This window comes from Chelmon rostratus, chromosome 16, assembly GCF_017976325.1.
Source record: "Chelmon rostratus isolate fCheRos1 chromosome 16, fCheRos1.pri, whole genome shotgun sequence".
Classification (NCBI taxonomy): Eukaryota; Metazoa; Chordata; class Actinopteri; order Chaetodontiformes; family Chaetodontidae; genus Chelmon; species Chelmon rostratus.
Genome location: NC_055673.1, coordinates 15,292,944 through 15,315,647, shown reverse-complemented (window position 1 = coordinate 15,315,647; position 22,704 = coordinate 15,292,944). Strand labels below are relative to the sequence as shown.

Genomic DNA, 22,704 nt, shown 5'->3' with positions numbered 1-22,704 from the left:
CTGCCAAAAACCGCTTGACTGTCAAACACACAAGACTTTTGTCACATCTTGTGTTCCCACATCGTCACCCGTCTCAGATATGGTAATATCTGTTTGCCAAACAAAACCTCACCGGGCACAGCCGCTTAAGCCGCTGTGTTTTGCTACTTTTGCACCATGACAGCAGGACGAGCAGCATTCGGAATCACGCCATGCGCCGCTGGTGAGACGTGAAGCCTGTCCTCGTTATTTTCAGCGTGGACGCCCTTGATCACTGCTGAATTTCAGAGGACGTTTCCAGAGGCTGCAGTTTGTTTATGATTGTGTCTGATACCGTACGATGGTAGTCTGGTTCTTGGGGCTGACAGCTGCTTGACACACTTTGGTTTCTATAATCTTACGGTAATCCAAAGATCCTCATCAGTGGGTGAAAACATACAAATCTTATGTGTAAGCAATGTCAAAAACGACATTTAATCACGCACTTAATCTTAAAATCTTTGAGTGTTTGGCATCAATTATCTCACCTCAGGAGAAGAACTGTTTGTGGTCTTGGATCGTAACCCTGCATCTGGGACTGATAATTTGCCATGAATGGCTTTTTGTTTCGGCTTGCGTGTTTGCAGGTCTTACCTGACCACTCCGGACGTGTTCCTGAGGACGGAGGCGGCGAAGCTCTGGGTGACGCCCACCAGACTGGTCCCATCCACCTCCACGATCTGGTCGTTCACCTTGATCCTGACGCACACACAAGTGAAAGCATCATTCAACACTCGCAGCAATCCCTTGTGATTCAGTCCACAGAAATACGTGACTAACGCAGCAAAACTACAACAAGAGACACAAGTGACAAACAAACAGGCCTATCATGCATATTCATTTTATTCTCCAAATTACAACAGAGCCAGACTTTCTTGCGGTCACAAACTTCCAGCGCGACAGCTCCAGACTATTGCCAAACAAAGAGACAGAAGAGATGAGGCTCAAAACAAACTAGGCTAACGAGGACACGGAGGCCAGCGAGCCGTTCAGCGGGGCCACAGCACTGCCAGCATTTCTGCTCTGCTCCGGACACCATGAGAGGTCAGCCGAGTCCCTGACCTGAAATCAAACTCATGATGAGCCGCTTTTCAGGACGGGGGAATTGTGAACAAATCCCTTAAAAGAGACGTCCTTGCTAAATATGCAGTTCGAGTCGGAAATCTGCATAAGAACCAGACTAAGAAGGATTCTGAATCTGAGTTTTGAATAATTTCTTTGACATATGAATAAAACAAAAACTATCTCTCATTATTTTTCAACAGCATATTGTCCAAAGAACTACTCTTCTATGACATAAAATGCTGTGATAAAACCAGGCCAGCTGCTCTGGAGACAGGAGGGTGATGTGAGTGATCACTGCACACACATCATCACAGCCTCCATTCATCCTGAGCCTTGAGACAAACTAATTGTGCCTTAAACACATATTTCTAAATATAATGGAAGAATGCATTCAAGTCAACACAGTATTTCCTGCAAATGTCTATGAAAGCCTGAAAGCCGCAAAACTAATTTTTTCTTGATTTGCACGATGGAGCTACGACTGAAGGGCCCAGTTTTTAGTAAAATCAAATTAAAAGGGGAAGGATTCAATTTCAGCCTATTTTAGGGATGTTTATTATGAAGAGTCTTTGAGTGATTTAGAATTACATGTTCATAAACTCGAGGGACTCTATAGAGTGGTCAAAGTCAGTGCAGCAGAGGCTGAGATATTCTTTATTTAGTCTCCAGAATGGGAAGTTTTGAACAAATTTCCTGCAAAGTCAAGATCGAAATCAAGCAACGCTCTCTGAAGGCTGCAGTAACCAGCGTCCTGTCATCTCCTGTCTCATTCTGTCACAACATACAGCAGCTGCGTGGCATGATTCGACATGACCCTGACGCCCGACATATCGACCAGAGCCGTCATGCGGACGTACAGAGCCGCGGAGGCAGACAGAGAGCTTTCCTGACCTTCACGCCGCCTCATGTCTCAGTTTGGCTTTGTGTGGCCGAAGGCCGACTGACGCACAGCTGCTGAGCAAAGGCAGCGGAAGAGAAAACACAAGCTACCTGACGACAAAGGAGGATGACAGTTCATACCAATACGCACCTTCATCTCATAATCTCTAATCTCCTCCTCACGCCAGTACACACACACACACACACACACACACACACCTAGAGTCATCTGCAGCAGACAATACAGTGAGCAACAGCCAAGCCCATCTATCTGTCTGCCTGTTAATGTGCGCATGCTTCAGACCATTAAGTTCGACTCAGCAAAAGAGAGAAAGCCCACTAACTGGAAAAGGTAATGATGGAAGGAAATTACATTCTGGCTAGTGACTCCTCCCCTGAGTGTGTATGTGTGTGTGTGTGTCTGTGTGTGTGTGTGTGTGTGTGTGTGTGTGTGTGTGAGATAGCACTTGGAGGGCAAAAATGTGCACACGTAATCCAGTATTTATTGCTAATATCTAAAGTCCTCAGTTAATTGCTCTCATATTGTGATGAAGGTTTACTGTGAAATCCGTCATGGGATCACAGGCAGAAGTGCAGATTCACAAATAAAGGATGATTCTGTTTCCATCACCCACAGTGACGGTGCAATATAATGTTTGCACACTGCATTAAACTGAATTACACTCTCAAAACATTTTTAAAAGAAGCCGAGAAGAAGTATTTCTCCCCCATCTCCTGGTGTTCGGAGAAAGGTCGGCAGCAAATGGGATCAAAGTTGAAACTGACTGAATTGTAAATGGGATGTTTTCACAGTAAGTCTGAGTAGTAACAACACTGAGAGCAACGGCATGACAACAACACTGCTGTCTGCATCAGAGGGATTTTACTGCGTGTGATCACACTGCTCTACCTGCAGTATTTCACACAGGATACGCTTTAATCCACAACTGTTCTTCACAGAAACTTACAGTGAGAAAAAGAACACAAACATGTTCCGTATATATATATATATATATATATATATATAAATATACAAAAAGAGCATAAAAATAATATTGCCTTAATATTGCCCCTTAATATGGCACAAGATATTTGTACAGATATAATGGATATTAGCAAATGCTAACATAAATAGAGGTGAGAGGAGGATGTTAGCCAAGCTGACATCAATCATGGCGGGAGGATTAATAAAGTTGTATCTTATCTTAAATAACAGAGTAGTAGCAAAAAGTAGGTCTCACTCGGCCTCCAAGACACCAAAATAAATCCTGAACTGTGAAAAAATGTTTCAGATACACTAAAAAGACAAAAAGTTGCCTCAATTTAAATCACAATTAAACTTAAATGCTAGTATGCTCACAATGACAATGCTAACATGCTGATGTTTTGCAGGTGCTCATCGCCCTAGCTTCGTGTGTTAGCATGCTACCGCAAAGCAGGCTTCATCGTCTGGGGACCACAGATGTCACTTAGCCCTACAATCACGCCACTAGTGTGGCTAAAAATATATGCAATCTTTGGAGTATTTTGGCATTTTTTTATGAACAAAACAGCAACTAGATTGGATAGATTGTTGAGGACTGAAAAGCAGTAATAAGTCAAACTTTGTTCATGTTAAATGAATGAGAAAAAGGCTCAAATCTACAGGCTCAGAAATGAACTGAACTCGAGTTTTAGCGCCGCATTCCTCTGATCTATTCAACTTTTCGCTGTTACTTCTCCCACTCACTGAGGGAAATGAGACTTTTTGGAGTCGGTGCAACTGTCATCTTAGAGCAGGATCAACTTTTGTCACTTATGAACAAGCCGTTTCTTTCCCTCCCTCGCTGCTCCTCTCCCCCGTCTCTCCGCTCGCTGCGTTTTGACTAATCTCACTCTCATGTGTTCCTGAAAACGCCAGCCCCGGCTGCTACATAAAAGAAAGAAATTAATCCCCAAAGGAAACACACCAACCGCAAACAACCCCAGCGCACTCGGGTTCCCGGCGTGTATGCGCTGCTTACAGTACTTACTGCTGGCGTGCGGCGTGAGATGGGAGTGCCTATCGGGTTTTTAATCTGTTTATGGGGAACCTGAACCACACAGACACACTAATAGGTAGAAGCTGGTGGTTTCGAGGCAGAAAACCCACAGCTCGCCTGCTGGGAAGCTGTCATCTCCTCCTCTACCCCTGGCTCAGCGCTTACTCTGCACTGTTCACGCTTTATAATGCACAAAGATACACAACACGAACACAGTTTCTCCCCTGCAACAACAACACACACACACACATCCATACACACTGTGAATATGGAAGCCTTTATTTATTTTTTTTCAGACCGACTTTTGCAAACTGACATAGAATAACACACTCTAATGCAATGTCACAATACACACACCTACACACTGCACAGTCCTGTGTGAGACTTTATGTCCCAGACTGCGCCTCTCCCAGTGGATCTAATCCGAACCCCTGCTGCTAAATCTGACAGGGACAGAGTGTGACTGTGTGTGTGTGTGTGTGGGACTGTGTGTGTTTGTGTGTGTGTGTGTGTGAGAGAGAGAGAGAGAGAGAGAGGGAGGGAGGGAGAGAAGTCAGTGGTGGGTGAATGGAAACATAACAGCTGATTAATTGCTGTGTGTTTTCGCCCAATGAGTGGTCGCTGCATCTTTGGTGCGCGCGCTGAGCTTTCATCTGCTGTAATGCGTCTCCAGACGCAGTAAACGCTGAGTCGTGCACGCGAGATCCAATAGGAAAGCAGCTCTCACCTGCCGTCTCTCTCAGCAGCTCCGCCCTCGATGACGGTCTTGACGAAGATGCCCAGCTTCTCCAGGCCTGCGTCAGCACCGACTCCCATCCCGATGATACTGATCCCCAGGCCGTCGTCATCTGGAAACATAGCAGCAGTTAGAGTGTGTGTTTGCTGTTTCCTACAAGTGTGTGAGGGAGCACAGGGGCAAGGGCCTCCACTTCCTCGCTTCGCAACAACCCAAAATGGTAGCTCGTAAAATGAATGAACAGAGGGATACGCGGTAAAATGGATGGATGAATACACTCAAACAGAAGAACAATTGATTTATTAATGGAGAAGATATTTGCTGTAGGCATGATGGCCTTGACATAAATAGGAAATGCGCTGGATGGGAAATTCCCTTTCAGTGTAGCAGCGTAGCATCCATCCCCGTTACGTAAGGCGGAGTGGATGGTGAAACCGTACCATGTGAAGACAATCTATTTTGGGTCCTTGGCAATACTGGATTTCAACACAGGGAAACCTCAACAGAAAAAGACAAGTGAAGAAGATGAAATATCACCTCTTTGAAGCTCATGCTGGGGAATTAGGACAGACTGCACACTACAGTGTCTTTTAATGGGATCTCAGCACATTTGTAGTGAACTGCTGCGCTGACAAAAGGCAAAACTAAGATAATCATCAATAGTTGAGCCAGCTGAGCCGTGCGTGATGTATTACTGACAGCGTCCACCGCCTCGTCTTAGACTTTCATTCCCACCTTTCTCCAGCTCCACAGGGAAGAGCTCCAGTTTCTCCACCCGCTTCTCCAGCTCGTACTCTGCGGAGGAGGCCACAGGATCCACCTCTTCGTTACGTCGGTCGTAGTCCTCGTTGGAGTAGGTGTTGAACACCTGGGGAGGGAGGCACGAGGAGTTAACGGAAGTGGGCGCACAAAGTCAAACACGGCAGTCGCTCGCTGTTACAGGGAGGTGGAGTAATGTTGCTACAACACAATGGAAGTAAATAAGACCTTTTATCTTCACAACCCATGCATTATCTGCACAACGAAGCTAACAACAAGGTTGTACATAAAGACCCTTATAACAAAGCCACAACTAGAACCACAAATCAGCCCATTAACAACAGGAAAGTGTAGCGTAGAGAGACATATTGTGGCAATGGGGAGGGGAGAAACCTCCTTCTCTACGCTGTGTGGTCCTCGTAGGAACCTCTCCTCCACAGCGAGAGTCAGCCGTCACTTCACATCTCATCCCGGCCAATCGCTCCCACTGATCTCTGCGCTGAACAGGAAGGGGAGGTGGTGAGAGAGCTGTGCGCAAGCAGGCCCGAACGTGCATGCTCTTGTCACGTCTGTCGTGCGGCGTTCTGCAGAATAAAGGAACGCACGGGTATGCAAAGTGTTTATGCGAATACGTAAACGTCCGGGACGAGTGTATAAGCGTCATCCGGGCCGTCTGTGCGCCTCCCAGTCAGACAGACACCTGCAGACCCACACTGAGTGCAGCTGCTATTATTAAAATCTGAGAAACTAGCGACATTTGCCATATTGTCTCCTACAAGCGAGGAGTTTGGGGGAAGGATATCACACATTTAGCTCGATGACGTCAATCATCGTGAAAGCTACTCACAAGGCTGCATGTTGCTCATCTGGGATCATGTGAATCAGAACTACAGTGGATGAGGGAAACAAACATACACTGCATCGAGGATCTCGCTCCCACAGTCACTTCCTATCTCAGTGGGTGAAAGAGGAAACGTATTCTCAGTGGAGATCAATAAGGCGTCATGTCACATCACACGTATTGATTAAAGCCTAAAGCCAGATTCATGTTTGTCACTTGGGGTGCGTGTGCGCTGAAAATGGAAGGAGATCTCTGGCGTGTGAGGACAAATACAGCAAGGGGCGAACAAGTTCAAAACAAACAAAAAAAAAAAACAGGAAAAATGCCAGTCAAGATATTTTGTGCTTTTAGTTCCACATTCTTCACGCTGTAGAGGATGTAGCGTGGTGTTGACTCGTATCTCACCACATGATAAAGGCGCAACAAACTGCAGTAAATAAATAAATAACGGGCTCTCTGTTTAAGAGACACTGCGCTGGTTGTACACGCAGCTTGGGCGCACAGATGTAGCGTGACGCTGCCAGCGTCGGTTTTTATTCTTTCCTCTGTGTGAGCCTGCGTGAGCTCTATCCATGACCTTGCTGTCATCAATCATTCAGTGTGATCAACAGCCCTGCATTATTAACACTCACACGCACGCACGCACACACACGCATACACACCCACATAATGCTGTGCAATGTGGTGTGCATGGTATTATAAAAGCAAAGATATAGGCACACACACAGATAAATAAATTCCAATGCGCACACACACACACACACACTGCTGACGGATGCTAACACCAGCACTTGCACTGTCCTGGATGTCCTGGACACGATGCTACCACTGGCAGTCAGTGCACTCTCTAATGGCCTCTCTCTGCCACTATGTGCTATCCACAAACACATTAGCATGTGGCCAGTCAGAGAGGGAGGTCGTGAGGAGAGATGAGAATAGATGAGGGAGAGAAGGCAACAGAGGAAGAGACAGAGGAAGCACCGTGATGGAGATAGATAAGAAAAGGGCAGGAGAGGGACTTAAAAAAAATGAACTGAGAAGGTAAAGGATGGACAAGAGAGCAACGGTGACTAAGGGAGGGAGTGCCAAGATAAATAAAAGAGTGTGCACAGGGGAAATAAGAAAAGGTATGCCGAAAGAGAGCCGGAGAGACAGGCTGCACCGTCAAATGGAAAGCATTTATCCACAAGGTAAAGAAACGTGAAGGCTGTCTGGTCGGGAAGCTGCTGGTGTATTTCTCCATACTGTCCGAACACACCGCCTGCTTACCCAGTGAGGAAAGGTCATGTTGAGTCAATTTCGTAAATTATCAAGGCGCTGAAAGAAAGAACTCAGCTCATAAATTACCCTTCTTAAAAAAAGGATAAAAAGAGGTAGAAGAGTTTGCTGAAATGTGAAGGTGCAGGCCGGGTCAATGAGGTCTAACAACATTTTGACATTCCTCCTCTTAGACAGGATGTATGACGTCTACAGCTGGATTTTGTTCTGCCAAAAAGACACTCTCTGACTGAGAGACCAAGCAAAAAGAGGGACAGCACAATAATGTGTGCGACTGTGCTTAACCTTGACAGTGTGGTAGGACACTGCTGCCTGCTGCTTGCTTTGCTACGGGGAGCCGAAAAATGGACGGACCAGGCCTGCAGCTGGCAGCCACAAGCCTGACAGCTGTGGAGCAGACAGCGTGGCCTAAACCACACGCGTACAATGGCTATACGCCAACAACACTGACCTATAACCTATATACAAATATACATCTGTCTTTCGTGGAAATGTTTTGGCCACGACTTGCTGTATGACTCTAGGAATGAACGGCTGGTCTGTCGGTCGCTCCACCACCCGGTACAGACCGAAATATCTCAACATCTGTGAGGTGGACTACTGTGAAATGTGGTTCATACATTCGTGTTTCCTATAGGAGAATGATTGAGCCCCTGATCCTCCTCTAGCACCGTCATCCAATCAAAATTCCAGTTTGTCCAAATTCATTTGCACGAATAATGACATTCCCATCAGCCTCAGCTGTACTTTGTGTTTAGTGCTAATCACCTCTAAATAAGATGATGGTCCAGATTGCTCAGAGAAAAGTTAGTATGGGCCTTTACAGGATGTACAATTTAAGGCTAACAAACATGACAGAGTCGACACAACCCGACGTTGTCTGCATGCATCGAATGACTCAAGAGATAAAATCAATCTTGACCTAATATGACGCATATCAATACGTTGACCCACATAATCCAATAAACTGATCCCTTGGAAACAGCAATGTCAGAGCATTTGGCCCTTATCTGCTTTAACAACTGTGTGAAATCTATATCCGCACCTCATCGGGATGACGACCGCCTACAAATATTCCGCTTTCAAGCACAGTTGGCGCGTGCTCAGGCAGGTCGTTTTCGCTCCTTTCTTATTGAAGAGACAGCACACAAGCACAACCACTAACTGTGGAAGCAGGCTGGAGTATAATGGGCCGTCTCCCCATGTGCTGCCCCTCTGGAATCAAATCAGAGTGGTCTTTTAGAGGATTAAACACAACACACAACCATTTACATGTAAATATATTCCTCTTCGCTGTCTGCACTTCCTTTCAAGCTTGACGCACTACTTTGAATGAAAAAAGCTTGTGCCGACAAAAAGTCTGATTTTAGAATTGATATAAAAAGTGTCTTATATTCAGACGGATGGCCACAAAGATTTGAAATCATAAAAGAGGGTTTTAAATAGATTTATGGACTCTGGGGTGATGGTGCTTGGAGCTACCTAATTTTAATGCAGAAATCTAACATACATACTTATACAATGATAACGCATGTAGGAATCAGAGCATCCTCTTAAGATGGGAGTCAGTGAATGCACTCATCTTGCAGCAGCTCTTTCAGTGTAATATCACTTCTGATCCACCCACACACTGACACACACACAGAGTACAGATGAAGGCACACCTCTTTCTAACATACATGCTGTGATAATGACTCCTCTCTCTCTTTTTGTCATTCCTCACTGCATCAACCAATATCTCTCCTCTTCCTCCGCTCACCCTCATCTTGCTTCCAAACAACACGCTGATCGATGCCTCTGACACCAAACACACGCTGTTTTGTCAGTAATCAAAACCCTTGCAGTGGAGTTACTCGCACGAGCGCGGACAGCAGTTCTGCTCGGGCATCCACAGATATGCGGTCTTGTTATCTGATCTCCAGGCCTCGCAGGAGGATGGAGGGACTTTGGTTTGACTGTTGAAATGAAATGCTGTTTTACTGTCATTCGCGGATGCTGCTGCAGCAGCTGGGAATCTGCAGATGCCTGCAGACGCCCTCAGCCACTGACTTGATTAAAGCTGAGCCCTCTCATAAGGGCTCCCTGTATTTGCATATGGGCGCTTGAGTATGTGCTGCAGACAGTGCACATCAGGTATTTGAGCGATAACAATCTGAGTATGCATGAAGCTTTGTGTGCATTTGTGTGCGGCTGGTTGAAGTTTCATGGCAGGTACATGTCTGCACAAGCATGCATGCATCCGTGTGTGTGCCAAGCCGGCGTCCTGAATCAAGATTCACCTCACTGCCTACGGTGCAAGAGGACAACTCCTCAGCCAAAGAAAGTCCGTCAGTCTGTCTGGACAGCTGTTGGGTTAGCCCGATGGGACGGAGGGGTGCGGCTTAACCGAAGGGGCCGCTAAGCCACAGGAGAGTAAGGAACGAAGAGGACGAAGAGGAAGGAACAGAAACATGAGGGTAAGGCTCAGGGGGGGTATGCGTTAAAAAAAAAAAAAAAAAAGGACATAAGATTTGATTTGGGAGGAAAGGAAGGGGAAGTAAAACGAGAGACAGGGAGGGCGGGTGGGGACAAGAAAAGAGGACAACTGAGGACACAAGAAGAGATGCAGGCAGCTTCAAGATGATGAGAAAATGGAAGAGTAGTAAATGAAAAGGAAGGATCGAGTTTACAGAGGATGCGAGGCAATATCCACCGAGAGAGAGAGGAACAGAATGACTCATATGATTCATGAGTTACAGCAGCAGCAGACAGTGAGGCTACTGAAGAGTGAAACAGGCAATAAGAGAGAAATAAAGAAAAGAAAACTGAAAAAAAAAGCTGAGGAGCAGGCAAGGCCAGGGATAATTTGTTCAAGGGTTGTTTGAGTCCCTGCCTAAGATGTCACGGCATCACGCCCATGCCCGGCCAACTGCTTCTGACGGTATTAAACTGGGCCTTTGGTGTGTGGGTGCCAGAGCCGTCGGCCGCCCTGCGCCTTGCAGACAGTGGACGCCACCCAGGGCAATAAGAAGCTGGAAAACCCAGGAGAAATGTTCCTTCTGCTGTGGCACAAGCCCAGCAAACCCTGCAGTGGATTAACTACAGCCTGGCACAGACACACGCATAGACACACACAGTCTGCTCTGCAGCGACAGCTCAGCACATTTGCATCCCATTACCTCTACCTGTGGCCACCCATCCACTCACACAACGGCAAGCCCGGGAGCTGACAGGTGCTGGAGCAGGAGTCTGGACGCTGAGGGGACGAGACAGTTGCTGATGATGGAAATGAATTCATGTCTTGCGAGAACAGACCGAGAGTGACGGATTGAGAGAGGTGGAGACGGGAAGACGCGAGAGTGCGAAAAGAGAGACACAAACAGAAACGTTCAGTAGCCTTTTCTATATAGAGATACAGTCAGTTCAAGGCCAACCTCTCTGTCATCTTGACGCACATCACCCCTCGTCGTCTGAGGAAGTGACACTGACTTTTGACTTGTGGGGAAACGCAAAGTCAGCGTTTCTTTTTTTAACATTAGATGGGGCTTCTGCAAACAGGGTAGACACACACACTCTCAGTGCAAGTGGTGATCTTGGAGAGAAATACACTGCCAAGATGTACTGTTTTCAGAAAGCAATTAAGATTTAATTCCAGAGATGTGTTTTCAGTTTTCAGCTTTATTGCCCTCAAAAATGAACTTCAGTCCCCATGACACCACTGGGTGCCATGACTCCCACTGACAAACCAAGCCACTGGCCAACTACAGGACGAGAGTGACAGAGAGCGAGGGGGAGAGAGAGCGGGGCCGGCTTCAAACAGGGGGCAGAGCGTAGTAAACAACTGCAACTGAATGGCTGCAGACAATGCCCAGCTTTATTTCATGTCTTGGTCATATACAGTGAGTGGGAGGCTGGGATCAAACGTAACACAACATGCTGCTTGTTATAGTACCGATGCTCTAATGCCCACTTGCTATGCTATGCAATACATTATGCTGCAACAATGACTTGGCAGAGTTTGGGATCACAGTCAGTATTCATATTTATACACAGCGAGTCTGAGCTGGAATAATTCTGCTTGCGGCGCAGATCTCCACAAACGTGAGAGAGTATTAGCAGAGGTTGTTTTTGACGACAGAAATCAGTCAGCAGTTGGCATTTCAGAATTTTAATTTAATTTCAGCAAGTTTAAATTCAGACAATTCACCTTTATCGTGTTCCTGACTCGCTCTAAACAAGGGCACGGTGACAGTGCAGCAGTGTAAACCTTCCTCAGCGCCGGCTTAGCAAACACTGAGAACACTGTGTCAGTGAGACGGTCTGTTCTGTGCAGTTTCTCACTGTAATAAAAAAAACTGGCAGCGTGCTGATGATGTCGTTAGCAGGGGACCAGATTGGGTTGGTGGGGGTCGGATGACGGTTCGTGACGCAGTCCAGCGTGCTGCCTCAAAAACCGCAGGGCACGTCTCGCCTTTCCGGGATCATTAAAAATGCATCCCCCAGGGAGGATCAGGTGGCACCGAAACAAGCAAACAAAAACACTCCTGCATTAATAATGGAGTGACTAAGTTACATGCACGCACAGATACACACATATCCAACACCCGAGCCTGGAGCAGCTGTACCTGTCAGACATTAGACAGGGAGCAAAAATCCTCGGAGTCATGTGCTTTTACATTCACAGCCTGACTATAACACAAACAACACAATTTCATATGATAGTTTGGGCTGAATTGTAATAATTATTCAATGTTTTTTCCATCTTATGTTAGGCATACTTATCATTGTATTTTTATTCCTATTTTATCTGCTATGTTTTCTATTTTCTATTTACTGTAAAGCACTTGCTGTTTTTGTTTTATTACTAAGTTTTTGATTATAATTAATACTGATGGATTGTTTATGTGGACCTTCTAGCTCAAAAATCTACGTAATAATATACAAAGCCATCACACAAAGTTCTACAGTACCAGATGATTTGTAATGCGTCTAGCTGTTAGTCAAGATTTCCGATTTAGCTTCCCCGAAAGAGGCTTAACCAAAATACCCGACTGCCGTTCTGCCTGAGCTCGGCCGCTGTTTTTGCTGGTCTATCCAAAATGTCAGCTGTTGTATAGCTGCTGTAGCAGAGTGTTGGAGCTCTCTCCCGACAAAAACCCTGTTGTCTCCCATCACTGTATGCCCAGCCACAGATTGCATAATTAGTTGACAGCCGGCTTCACTCAGCTCACGGAGGGAAAGCACTAGAATTCAGAGCAGAGGTGAGATGGACTGGGTGCTGAAGAAAGTAGCAAGAGATAGACACTGGCCACTTCATTAGGTGCACCTGTTCAATGTGATGCTATCCAATACAGCTCTGCCATGCATTCATTTAACTCCATGTTTATCATTGAGGTTGTAGTTTGCAGTGGTGTTGAACTGGACGGCATTATATTGAGAGGTGTTTCAAATATTTTGTCCACACCATTTACACATATGAGACGGGCAAAATAATAACACCTTTCAATACAATGCACTCCAGCACAACACCACCTCTGACTACGACCTCAATAATAAGCTTAAAGCACAATCATTACCTTTCTGAAAGTGTTGACACAAACTGTACAATCAAAAGCTTCAGGAAATTAGAATTCATGGCAGAGCTGTTGTGTTTTGATCATATTAAATTGTGCAGGTGCACCTATTAAATTGGCCAGTCAGTGTATACAAAGCTCTGTTCTGCAGATAATATAGTAAAATCTTATTTAGCAGCAGTTTTTTTATGCAATGAGTCGCGTTTTTGCAGACCTATACATTTGCAAAATGGATTTTTATCTGAAAGGGCATCCACTGCAACACTAGACTATATTGAAGGAGACTAAGCTAATGCTTTGCAGACCTAAATACCATGTGAAAATGACATTGCCAAAGTCTATGTCGGTATTGGTTCCAGAATTCCAGCAATGCCGTTACACATACATCATCCGCCAGAAAGACAGACTGCCCTAAAGTAGAGCAATCCTCTCCATCAGAAAACACGGTCAGAAAGCAAAGTTCCTGGCTGGAGGCCATCTCATTTGAGCTTGTGAAGCACAAGACTGTATTAAGCTCCAGATAAGGATGATGTTAGAGTCACACAGATGTTTACTGTTGATGCATGTATGTAATCGCATGTGAACAGTCATATACAGCAGTGAGGACAGGCCAGAGGTTACATCCTGGCAAAAAGCTCGGAGTCTCTGCTGTCATGTACTGTATTAAGGGCAAAAAAACGTCTGCACAACGGCACTGGGAGGATGCTAGCTGGCCTTATCTCTGTTTCTAAGCATCAGCGACTTTGTCTTTATGTTCTTTCATGCTTCACTTAAGTACTAGATGAGTCTCTGAATTGGTTTGATGTACTGCTGCCTGAGATGCAAAACCTGCATATGGCAAGAATACAAGGGAAATGTGTGTCGGTTGTATTTGCAAGCAAATGTTTGCAGTGAGATCTAGCAGACTTGGGGCACAGTGAAATGAGTAAAAATGTGTAAAGGCTAAAATCAAAGCCGGGTAACAATACAATGCACATTATTAGTAGTTACAATATTTATTCAGTGTAGTAAACAAATGCCAAATAAACAACTTCAACATTTTAATATGAAAAATATCACTAAAGAGCTTCTATTGGTCATTCCGAATACCCATCAGCCATGGACAGGCTATGAGACTATGATCCCCTGGACACAGACATGTAAAGGGTCTCCCACCCCTCCTTTAAAGGAACAAGGAGATTTCGGATCATTTTGTATCTCTATGTGGTTGTTTTGTCTCTCTTTGTAATTTTGTTGCATTCCTTAATGATCAATTTTTTGTCTCTCTGTGATTATTTCACATCTCTCTGTGCTCCTTTCTTGCCTCTTTGTGGTTGTTTTGCAAGTCTTTGTAGGATTGATTGACTTTCCAACAAGAAATGTTCACACTCACGTCATCCGGAGGCTCTGCTCTGGGGATCCCTGGGCCTGTGCCCACTAACATGACACTATCAAGCCAAACTATCACCCTTCCGGGGTGGGACCGCCACTCAAGCCCCGCCCCTGGTCTGAGGCAAATGTGACCACATATTCCCGTGCTGACCTCACATCCTTTTAAATACAGGAAGCTAAATCTTCAAAAACAAAATACGCATAAAAGGAATGAGCACAACCACCTCCTCTGAGCTGCAGAACTACACACCAGTCAAAACATCTCGTAAAAGGCATTCCTAAAAGCGAACAAAGTCTCGCAGCTACAGAAGCGTTGCCACAGAGAAGAGGAGTGACACACATCTATCATATTGATTATGGCTCTGAGCTCAGATCCATGCTACTCAGCATTCCACTAACGGTGCAGCAGCAGAATCTAATGGACAAAACGTCAGTCTCTTTGATTCAGTAAGAGACATCATGCAGAGTGGAGGGGCTGATTACAGAGCCACTTCAGTGGCTGTTTAACCAGTGCTCCACTCATCACATCTGCTTAATTCCATTAAGATATCACGGTGTCTCAATCGATGAAAATGCAGTTGCTCTACAGGCGGCAAAAGTATCATTAAAAAGACGATATGAATGCCATTCACGTAGAGAGGGAGAGAGGAAAACAAGAGGAGACTGACACAGCAGACTGCATGCAAAGGGAGAGGGGTTCTTCTGTCAAACTCCTGGGGCGCGGTTCAATAAAGACAGAAAGACAACAAACTGCATGAAAAGAAATCCGCAACAAGTGCGAGATGGCTGTAAGCTTTTGGGATTTGTTGGCGATCAAGGCTGAAATATCTAAAACCCTGAGAAAACCACACTGGGGAACTGAACACTGGCTGAGATGCCTGTGATACAGTCGCATCAAACATCGTACTCTCAATGTCATATCAGCTGCGCAGGACGTACTTTCACAACATCCAAAGTGTGATAGAAAACTGGATTTACTTCAGCACCTCATCAGTCTACATGCCTCTGAACAGCCGCCGAGCAACATGACTGAACAGGCAAACTGGAGGTACTAATGTCAAGGAAACCAGTTGCTTGAATGAACATGAGATCTGATTCTCTTCTGTAGGTCAGTGCCTCCGGGAGGGCAGGCTGCCTTCGCCTCGGGTGGTTCAAACCAGTCGCTCCTCACTGGGTCAGTCAGGACGTTACAGCTCAGTGAAAGGATGTGGAAGTAATCATTAATAAAGAACAAAATAAAAAAAACTTGTACTCTGTGTGTATTAGCAACACGGTGGCATCTCTGTGAGGGTGGACTTACTGTAGGTCCAGCGGCAGTTTGAGGTAAATGCTAACGTTAGAATGCTAACATGCTCACAATGGCAGTTCTACTATGCTGATGTTGACTGCGTTGGCATGCTAATATTTGCTAATAAGCAATAAATGCAAAGTACAGCTGACGCTGATGGTGATTTGGCCTGATGATAACCAGGAGATCACCAAAGTTATTACAGCTGATCCTGAGCAGGGCATGAATGTCTTAATCAGATATGATGGCGGTCTGTACAATAGTTGTTGCGACATTTCACTCAAAGCATGGTGGCGCTAGAGGAAAGACAGGCTGAGCCATCAGGGTTAATCATTGGGAAACAACAGATAATAAAAATTTTGTGCCAATCAATCTAGTAGATGTTGAGATGTTTCCCAGGACAAGTGAAAACTTGTGGCACGAGAGTAAAAGTCAGGGAATCACTGGAACCATAAATGTCTGCCGCAGATTTCATGGGAATCCATCCAACAGTTGTCAAGACTAAAAGCTATAAATGTCAACCTCATGATGGCGGTAAATGAAAAGTCAGAGGACCACAAGTCAGTGGGATTCATCCTCCGGGACAAATCATGTCTGTACAAGATTTCACTGTGCAGACAATGCATCCAAGAGATATTTCATTCTGAAGCGAAGCGGTGGACCACCAGACCAACCGACGCTGCCCTCCACAGACCCGTGCTGCTAGCACGGCCAAGAGCTAGAAACTCAACACAATAATAGCTTCCTGAGAGCATCTGGACCTGTTTTTGGTTTTCTCAAGCAGAAGTCAGCATGCACGTTCACCAAATGTTGCCAAAAGCTGGTCGTGTGTCATCTTCTCCCTGTGGCCGCCATGTAGATTTCTGAATTAATTAAGCTTTCAAAGCTGGGATGTTGAAATCATTTATCCGCTTTATGGGGCAGGACCAAGAAATATTACATGAAGGGGAGGGAACGCTAAGCATTAGATTAAGAGACAGCAGTGTTTTTCAAGGCCGTCTCCTCCCACAGGGGTCAAGCTGGACCCGTGCGGGGCCGAGGGCTGAGAAAATAGCTTTGTCTCTTTCACTATATAGATGAACAAAGGACAGAACCCTGTTTGTTCCTCGTGTGCAGAGGGGAGGGGCACATACGGTGGAGAAGTGGGAGGGGTGCATGTCTAATTGTGCTGGTGCATCTATGTAAAGGGGGGGGCAGTGCCTCTCTTGAATATTCCATATGATGAACGAGCGTCGGTCCTTTTCATGGAAAACAGAAGCCTTGAAACGACATCTGACAACAGAGGAGCATATTCCCCGCCTGTTCGACCTAAATGGGACAACAAGCCCTGTAGTGGTCACTTTAAAACCCATTTTTCTGACGTAAAACAGGTATTTTCACTAAATATATAAAAAAGTATTTGATAAATACGTGATGAAAAATGTACATTTGCAGTACATTACCTTGGATGCTATTTTTAAGCCAGATAATGTGTTTTCAAGCACGTGAGTCCTGAGAGGGAGGAAAAGAGAAAGAAGCAAAAAGGACACACATTGCAGAGACCACGCAGGGTAATTAGTGAGCCAACATCACGTTTTCTCCTCGGAGTAACTGGGCTAATTGTTCTGGTTCGTTACAGCATGGTAATAGGATTGATCCTCAACCTGTGGAATGTTTGCGTTAGCTCCAAATCTCTCGTACATAAACCTAGCTACTCTCGATCACCACCCTCACACGTTACATAGGCACATGCACATCGCTTGGTGTCAACAGGCTGAAAAGCTCCAAAATAAAAATAGATTCCTCTGACTGGACTAAATAGGATAAAAATGAAAGGGGCAACCTAAAACATGTTGTTTACTACTACAAACATTAAGCTTTTTGATTCTCAATGCATGAGGATAAAGAGTGAAAAATATTTCCCATAATCTTCCAAATCCATCGTCCAATCCACAAGCAACACTGGCTGCATTGTGTCCAACTCAACACAGAAAAAAATATAAAAATACTTCAAGGGAGACGATAATATTTCTGTTTACTGAAAAAAAAAACAAGAAATGGCTTGTTAACAGGGACATGAAACTGTGGAAGTGGGCATTATGGCTGCATTTACACCAGAAACAATGCCATTTTTTCCAACTCTAATGTGCTGTTGCCACTTCTGCAGCCCCTGTGAAATCCCTCTAGATGTAAGATATACATACAGTGTAGATTCGTGTGGACTCTGTCACTGAAATGCACAAAATATCCTCAGCAAATAGCTCAATAAATGGCTTCCTCATTTTAAACACGGAGATGGAACGGCTTGAGACAAACAAACACAGTGTCTTGTGTGAAAACCGTGTGGGTGCAGAACCAGCATGACTAACACATGCACAGATGTTCTGCTCATGGAACACGTCAATTTCCCAGAGGGCGAAGCTTTGACCCTCGAGCTCTGCATCGCAAAATAGCTACAACCCCTGACATCGGAGAGCAACAGCTCCAATATATATGGTCCTTTGCACTGTTATCTAAGACCATATTAAAGGCCGAAAATGCACACTATAAAGGTCTTTGGATCCATTTTATCTTGATCAACCTCATAAAAGTGTATGTGAAAACAACAACGCTAACCACAACAGTAACTAAAAATACAAGCCCACAAAAAAGGAAGCTCTGAATACAATATTAACTCTCTGTTGTTTTAACCTACTTTTCATGAGAGCTGCACAAGGGCTTTTATGTTGGATTGTGTTCTCTGTGTTTACACAATTAAGGTTTCCACAATAGTTTTGTTCAGCGGCCCGACTTACTGTGATAGGAGAAGTGCTGAAGCGAATCTTCCTCTTTGGAGGGACGTCCTCCTCGTTTTCCTGTGGTAGACCAGGGATCTCGGTCAGGTCAGAGCCCGGGTCGTAGACAATATCCTCATCGTCTCCGTAGAGGTCATCCTCAGGATCTGTGCAGCTTTCCCCCCAGCCCTGGTAACAGGCGTCCCCGTCTGCATTAAAAATCACCCGCTCATTCCCAGCGTATTCCTCATCGGGTTCTTCCACCTGCTCCTTGGGAGAGTCAGAGAGCTTCTCGTCCCTCGAACCATCGACGTCCTCCTGGCTTTCCCCTGCTGGTGTAGTTGGGGTCGGCAGTGGCTCAGGGGTCGCATCTTCAAAGGCTTTGTCATCTGTAGGTTTTGAAGCTTTGGACACCCCTACATCCTCAATATGTTGTCTTGTTTCTGAGGGTTTCTCCTCTTCTTCACAAGAACCATTGACCTGGGTTCCGTTGGTGGTGACCCCAGAAAGACGGCGTTTATCTCCGCCTGAAGGCGCAACCTTGTCTGCTTTGTCTTGGGCTTCCTCCTTTTGAGGTACTGGTTTCATCGCCGAAGTCTCTGTCCCAGGACTGGGGCTCAGGAGGTCCTCAGAAGACGAGGATGTGGGAAACTTTCCCCCAGTCTTGCTGCGGTAGCTTCCACGAACTGGAGATTGTCGTGAATCATCCTCACTGAGCTCACCTCCATGGCGGTGGAACTGGTCTGGTGAGTAGAGGGCCCGTCTGCTGACCCCTCTGTACGGCGCACCTTGGTTGTGCTGGTCGGCGTTTTCAAAAACAGCACTGAGTTGACTAACAGTTGGCGAGGACGCCTCTGTTCTGGAGCAAAGCGAGTCCAAGGAGTCTGTACTGCCTCTGTTTGACCTTGCACCTCGCCAGTCATCGAGGTGCTCATGGGAACCTCTTTTATCACGTCCATATGGAAAGACTGGTGACTGGGACTGGTCACGTGACTGCTGCTCAAACAGCTTCCTGGTTTCAGAGAACTTTGCCCCAGCGCCTCCAACCCTGTCAGCTGAAGAGGAATGCTGGAGTTTTATCACTGATCCATCGGCCTGGTTGATGAAGTTGGTGGGCTTGACCAGCTTTTGTGGCGAGGAATCATCATACCCTCTGGCTTTAGATGGGGTATTGTCTGAGCCCATCTGCATGAACATGTCCTTAATGCGACTGACATGGCTGCCATATTGCCGGCCCCTTGGCCGTTTCACCTGTTCGAGGTCTTTGGGCTTGGAGTCCCCATCGATCCGAGGCTGGTCAAAGGCCTTCTTGAGCGCCTGAAACTCAGCCCGGTAGGCATTACGGTGGGGGGAGGCACTCCGGAGGCTGGTCCTCTCCCCCGAGGCCTCCGTCTTTAGCATGATGATGTCTTTGGATTCAGAGGGGATGTCAGCATCGCCGTGGCCTCATTAGAATGTAGGAGTGAAGAGTCAAGGTTGACCTATCGCAGCACTGCCTAATCTGACCCAGCTGATGTTATAGTTCCTTCAGGCACATTCACACCTGCAGAAATAAAACACACATGTTTTAAAGATAGAAACATTACGTAACACCACCTGATTATGTGAGTTCGAGAAAGATAACTATTTAAACATGACCACTGCACTCATGTTTAAAGCGGCACTTTCTTAACAAAACGATGATGACAAAGCTCGACAAGAAATAATTTTCACCTTCCATCAAAACATGGGGGACAAATGCATAACAGGTGATGCTGTATGACATAAAAGCTCTTCGCACGAGAGAAATAGTTATGAAAGCATATTGGACTCAAAAGCACTCTGTTTTCAGCATTGCTCCGCTGTTTACCTTCTCAAATCAATACTTCCTGCTGACAACAGTGCAAAGACTTCAGCTTTTCATGTTTTAAGTGGTGCTATGTTGTAGCAGATACTCTTCCTCTCTTTCCCACTCCCTCTGTTTTCTATAGGAAGCTGTGACCCTTCTCCACCGCCACATCCCACGGCTCTCTGAACCATCGCTGACATTACGGTGCTTCCTCCTAAATGTCAGCCCTCAAACAAAGCATTGCATGGCAGTTACAGGATTTACTGCACAGAGAAAACGCTGTTGAATGCACCAAAAATGTGTTGATGCCATGCCAGGGACGAGAAACAGAAAACATTTCACAAACTGGAACACTTTAAATGAGGAGATTTAGCTTTTGCTGGTCATCACAATAATACTGGGTTAGAGCAGGGTAGCAGGCTCCTATTGGGTAAAATATTCCATACCTACAGCCATTAATGTTTAATCCTGTTGGTAAAGGGAGATGAAATATGACACAACAAAGCTGAGATTAAAAAAAAAAACTCAATAATCTAAGTTGAAGCCCACAGCCTGGATGGTATGCATGCATGCATGCAGCAGCAGCAGCAGTGGCTGAAACCTACATGTCCTGGTTCAATATTCATTATTCACCATGCTGGACTCTCCATCACAATCCTTGAAATCCTCGTGCAGAAATTCACCCGTTTGGACTTGAGGAGCAGCCCGTGCCGCTCGGGAGGATGTCGCACGGAGGCAAATAAAGTTAGAGGCGAAAGACGAGAGACGGAATTGTGGCGTTCACGTCGTGTCAGCGGGATCGGACAAACAGGCAGAGCCGCACATCAGCCACACCGCACACAACATGACAGCTCAGGTTTCCCCCCCTGTTCTGACACCGCCAAACATTTCTTTATCCGCATCCCTTCACTCCTGCGCGATTCACGCGGGGCTGAATAAAAACACACAGCACCGACCTTTCTCTATCTCACCAAAAAAACCAAAAAAAACCAAAAAAGAGTAAGTTAACTGTTGACCGCAATAAGCCGCGGCGATGTTGCTCCAATGTTACAAAAACAAAAGAGTCAGACTTACGTTCATGGCTCCGGCTTCGCTTTGACGCGCGATGTGAATAAACTGTAATCCGGAGGGCAAACTCGGGAAAATATGGGATGCTCTCGTTGCAAAATCTTTCGAGATAAACCATTTCCAGCCCGCGTCGGTGAATAGTCCGGGACGGAGTCGCCGTCACGGAGCCGCTCGGACACACCGGAGCCGCTACAACGCCATTGCAGGCAGCGGGTGATGCTGCCAGTCGCACTGTAGGGGTGTCGGTGCGGTCTGGCAGCTCGGCTCACTGGGGGCTGCGCCGTGGCTGCATTTGCGGGACGGCAGCGTCTGATGTACGTCCGCAGAGGCAGTCCGGTAAACACGCGCAGCTGTATTGGTAGCCGGAGATTTTGCAAACGCGAAGCCTCATGTGACAGGTGCTCAGACCTGAACTGCGGCAATGGTTTGGTCCGATAATCTGCCGCGCGGAGGGGGTGTGAGAGGGCTGCAGTCTGGCGTGAATACCAGCACACAGCAACTGTAACTTCACTGGCTGCTTTTTGTTCATCGGTGGAGTTTGGGTGGGGTAGATGGGGTCAAGGACCACTCGGGCTATGTGATGGGTGTTCAAATTAGGGTTTCTCTAAATGTGGTGCGGGGGCCACCTGGGGGCCTAAATTGAGTTTATAGGAGGGGTGGAGCCAGAGAGATTTTTTTTAACTAAAAAAAGTCCACTAAGATAGATAAGGATAATTGATTACATCATATACTCCTTCCTCCAGTCTACAAACAGGTGCATTAAGCAGACTTACTGTAAGTGCATTTAATGAAATTAAAACCTCTGAATAAAACACAATGCTGAGTGCATCTTTCAAAATGCTATGGTCTGCAGTCCCCTTCCTCATATGACTCTGTGGGCACTAATATTAGAACAGTCCCATATTAAAGACGATCAGAGTGTAAAAACTCTGGCTGGTTGGGTCACACAGGAGTCATCAGAAAGCTGCTAAAGCACGGGACAGAATTCATGTGATAACGCCTTAGAAAGGACGCTTTGTCAGCATCCCAAACAGCACTGAGTTATATAATTGATTTCTATGTCATATAGTCCATAATGGTGATGCCTACATACATATTTTGCAAGCACAAATTCAGAATTATATTTTGAATCAAAGTTTAATCATAATTCAAGTGGGATTTAGTAGATTAAATCATATATATGCTGCATCAATTTGAATTATGATTTGATTTTATTTGTTACCTTCTCAAATCCCATAATATACATC

General features: G+C 45.7%; 1 protein-coding gene across 1 annotated transcript in view; it reads right to left on the bottom strand.

The window, feature by feature from the left end:
* ppp1r9a (protein phosphatase 1, regulatory subunit 9A) overlaps window positions 1-21,535 on the bottom strand; it is a 43,652-nt gene extending 22,117 nt beyond the window's left edge. The window contains exons 1-5 of the mRNA XM_041955047.1: window positions 21,464-21,535; window positions 18,583-20,104; window positions 5,455-5,587; window positions 4,711-4,831; window positions 613-717 (exon numbers count right to left, since the gene is read on the bottom strand). Of these exons, the coding sequence (XP_041810981.1) occupies window positions 613-717; window positions 4,711-4,831; window positions 5,455-5,587; window positions 18,583-19,962 (1,739 nt within the window). The 5' untranslated portion in view covers window positions 19,963-20,104; window positions 21,464-21,535. The remainder of the gene's footprint in view (window positions 1-612; window positions 718-4,710; window positions 4,832-5,454; window positions 5,588-18,582; window positions 20,105-21,463) is intronic.
* Window positions 21,536-22,704: the final 1,169 nt, after the last annotated feature.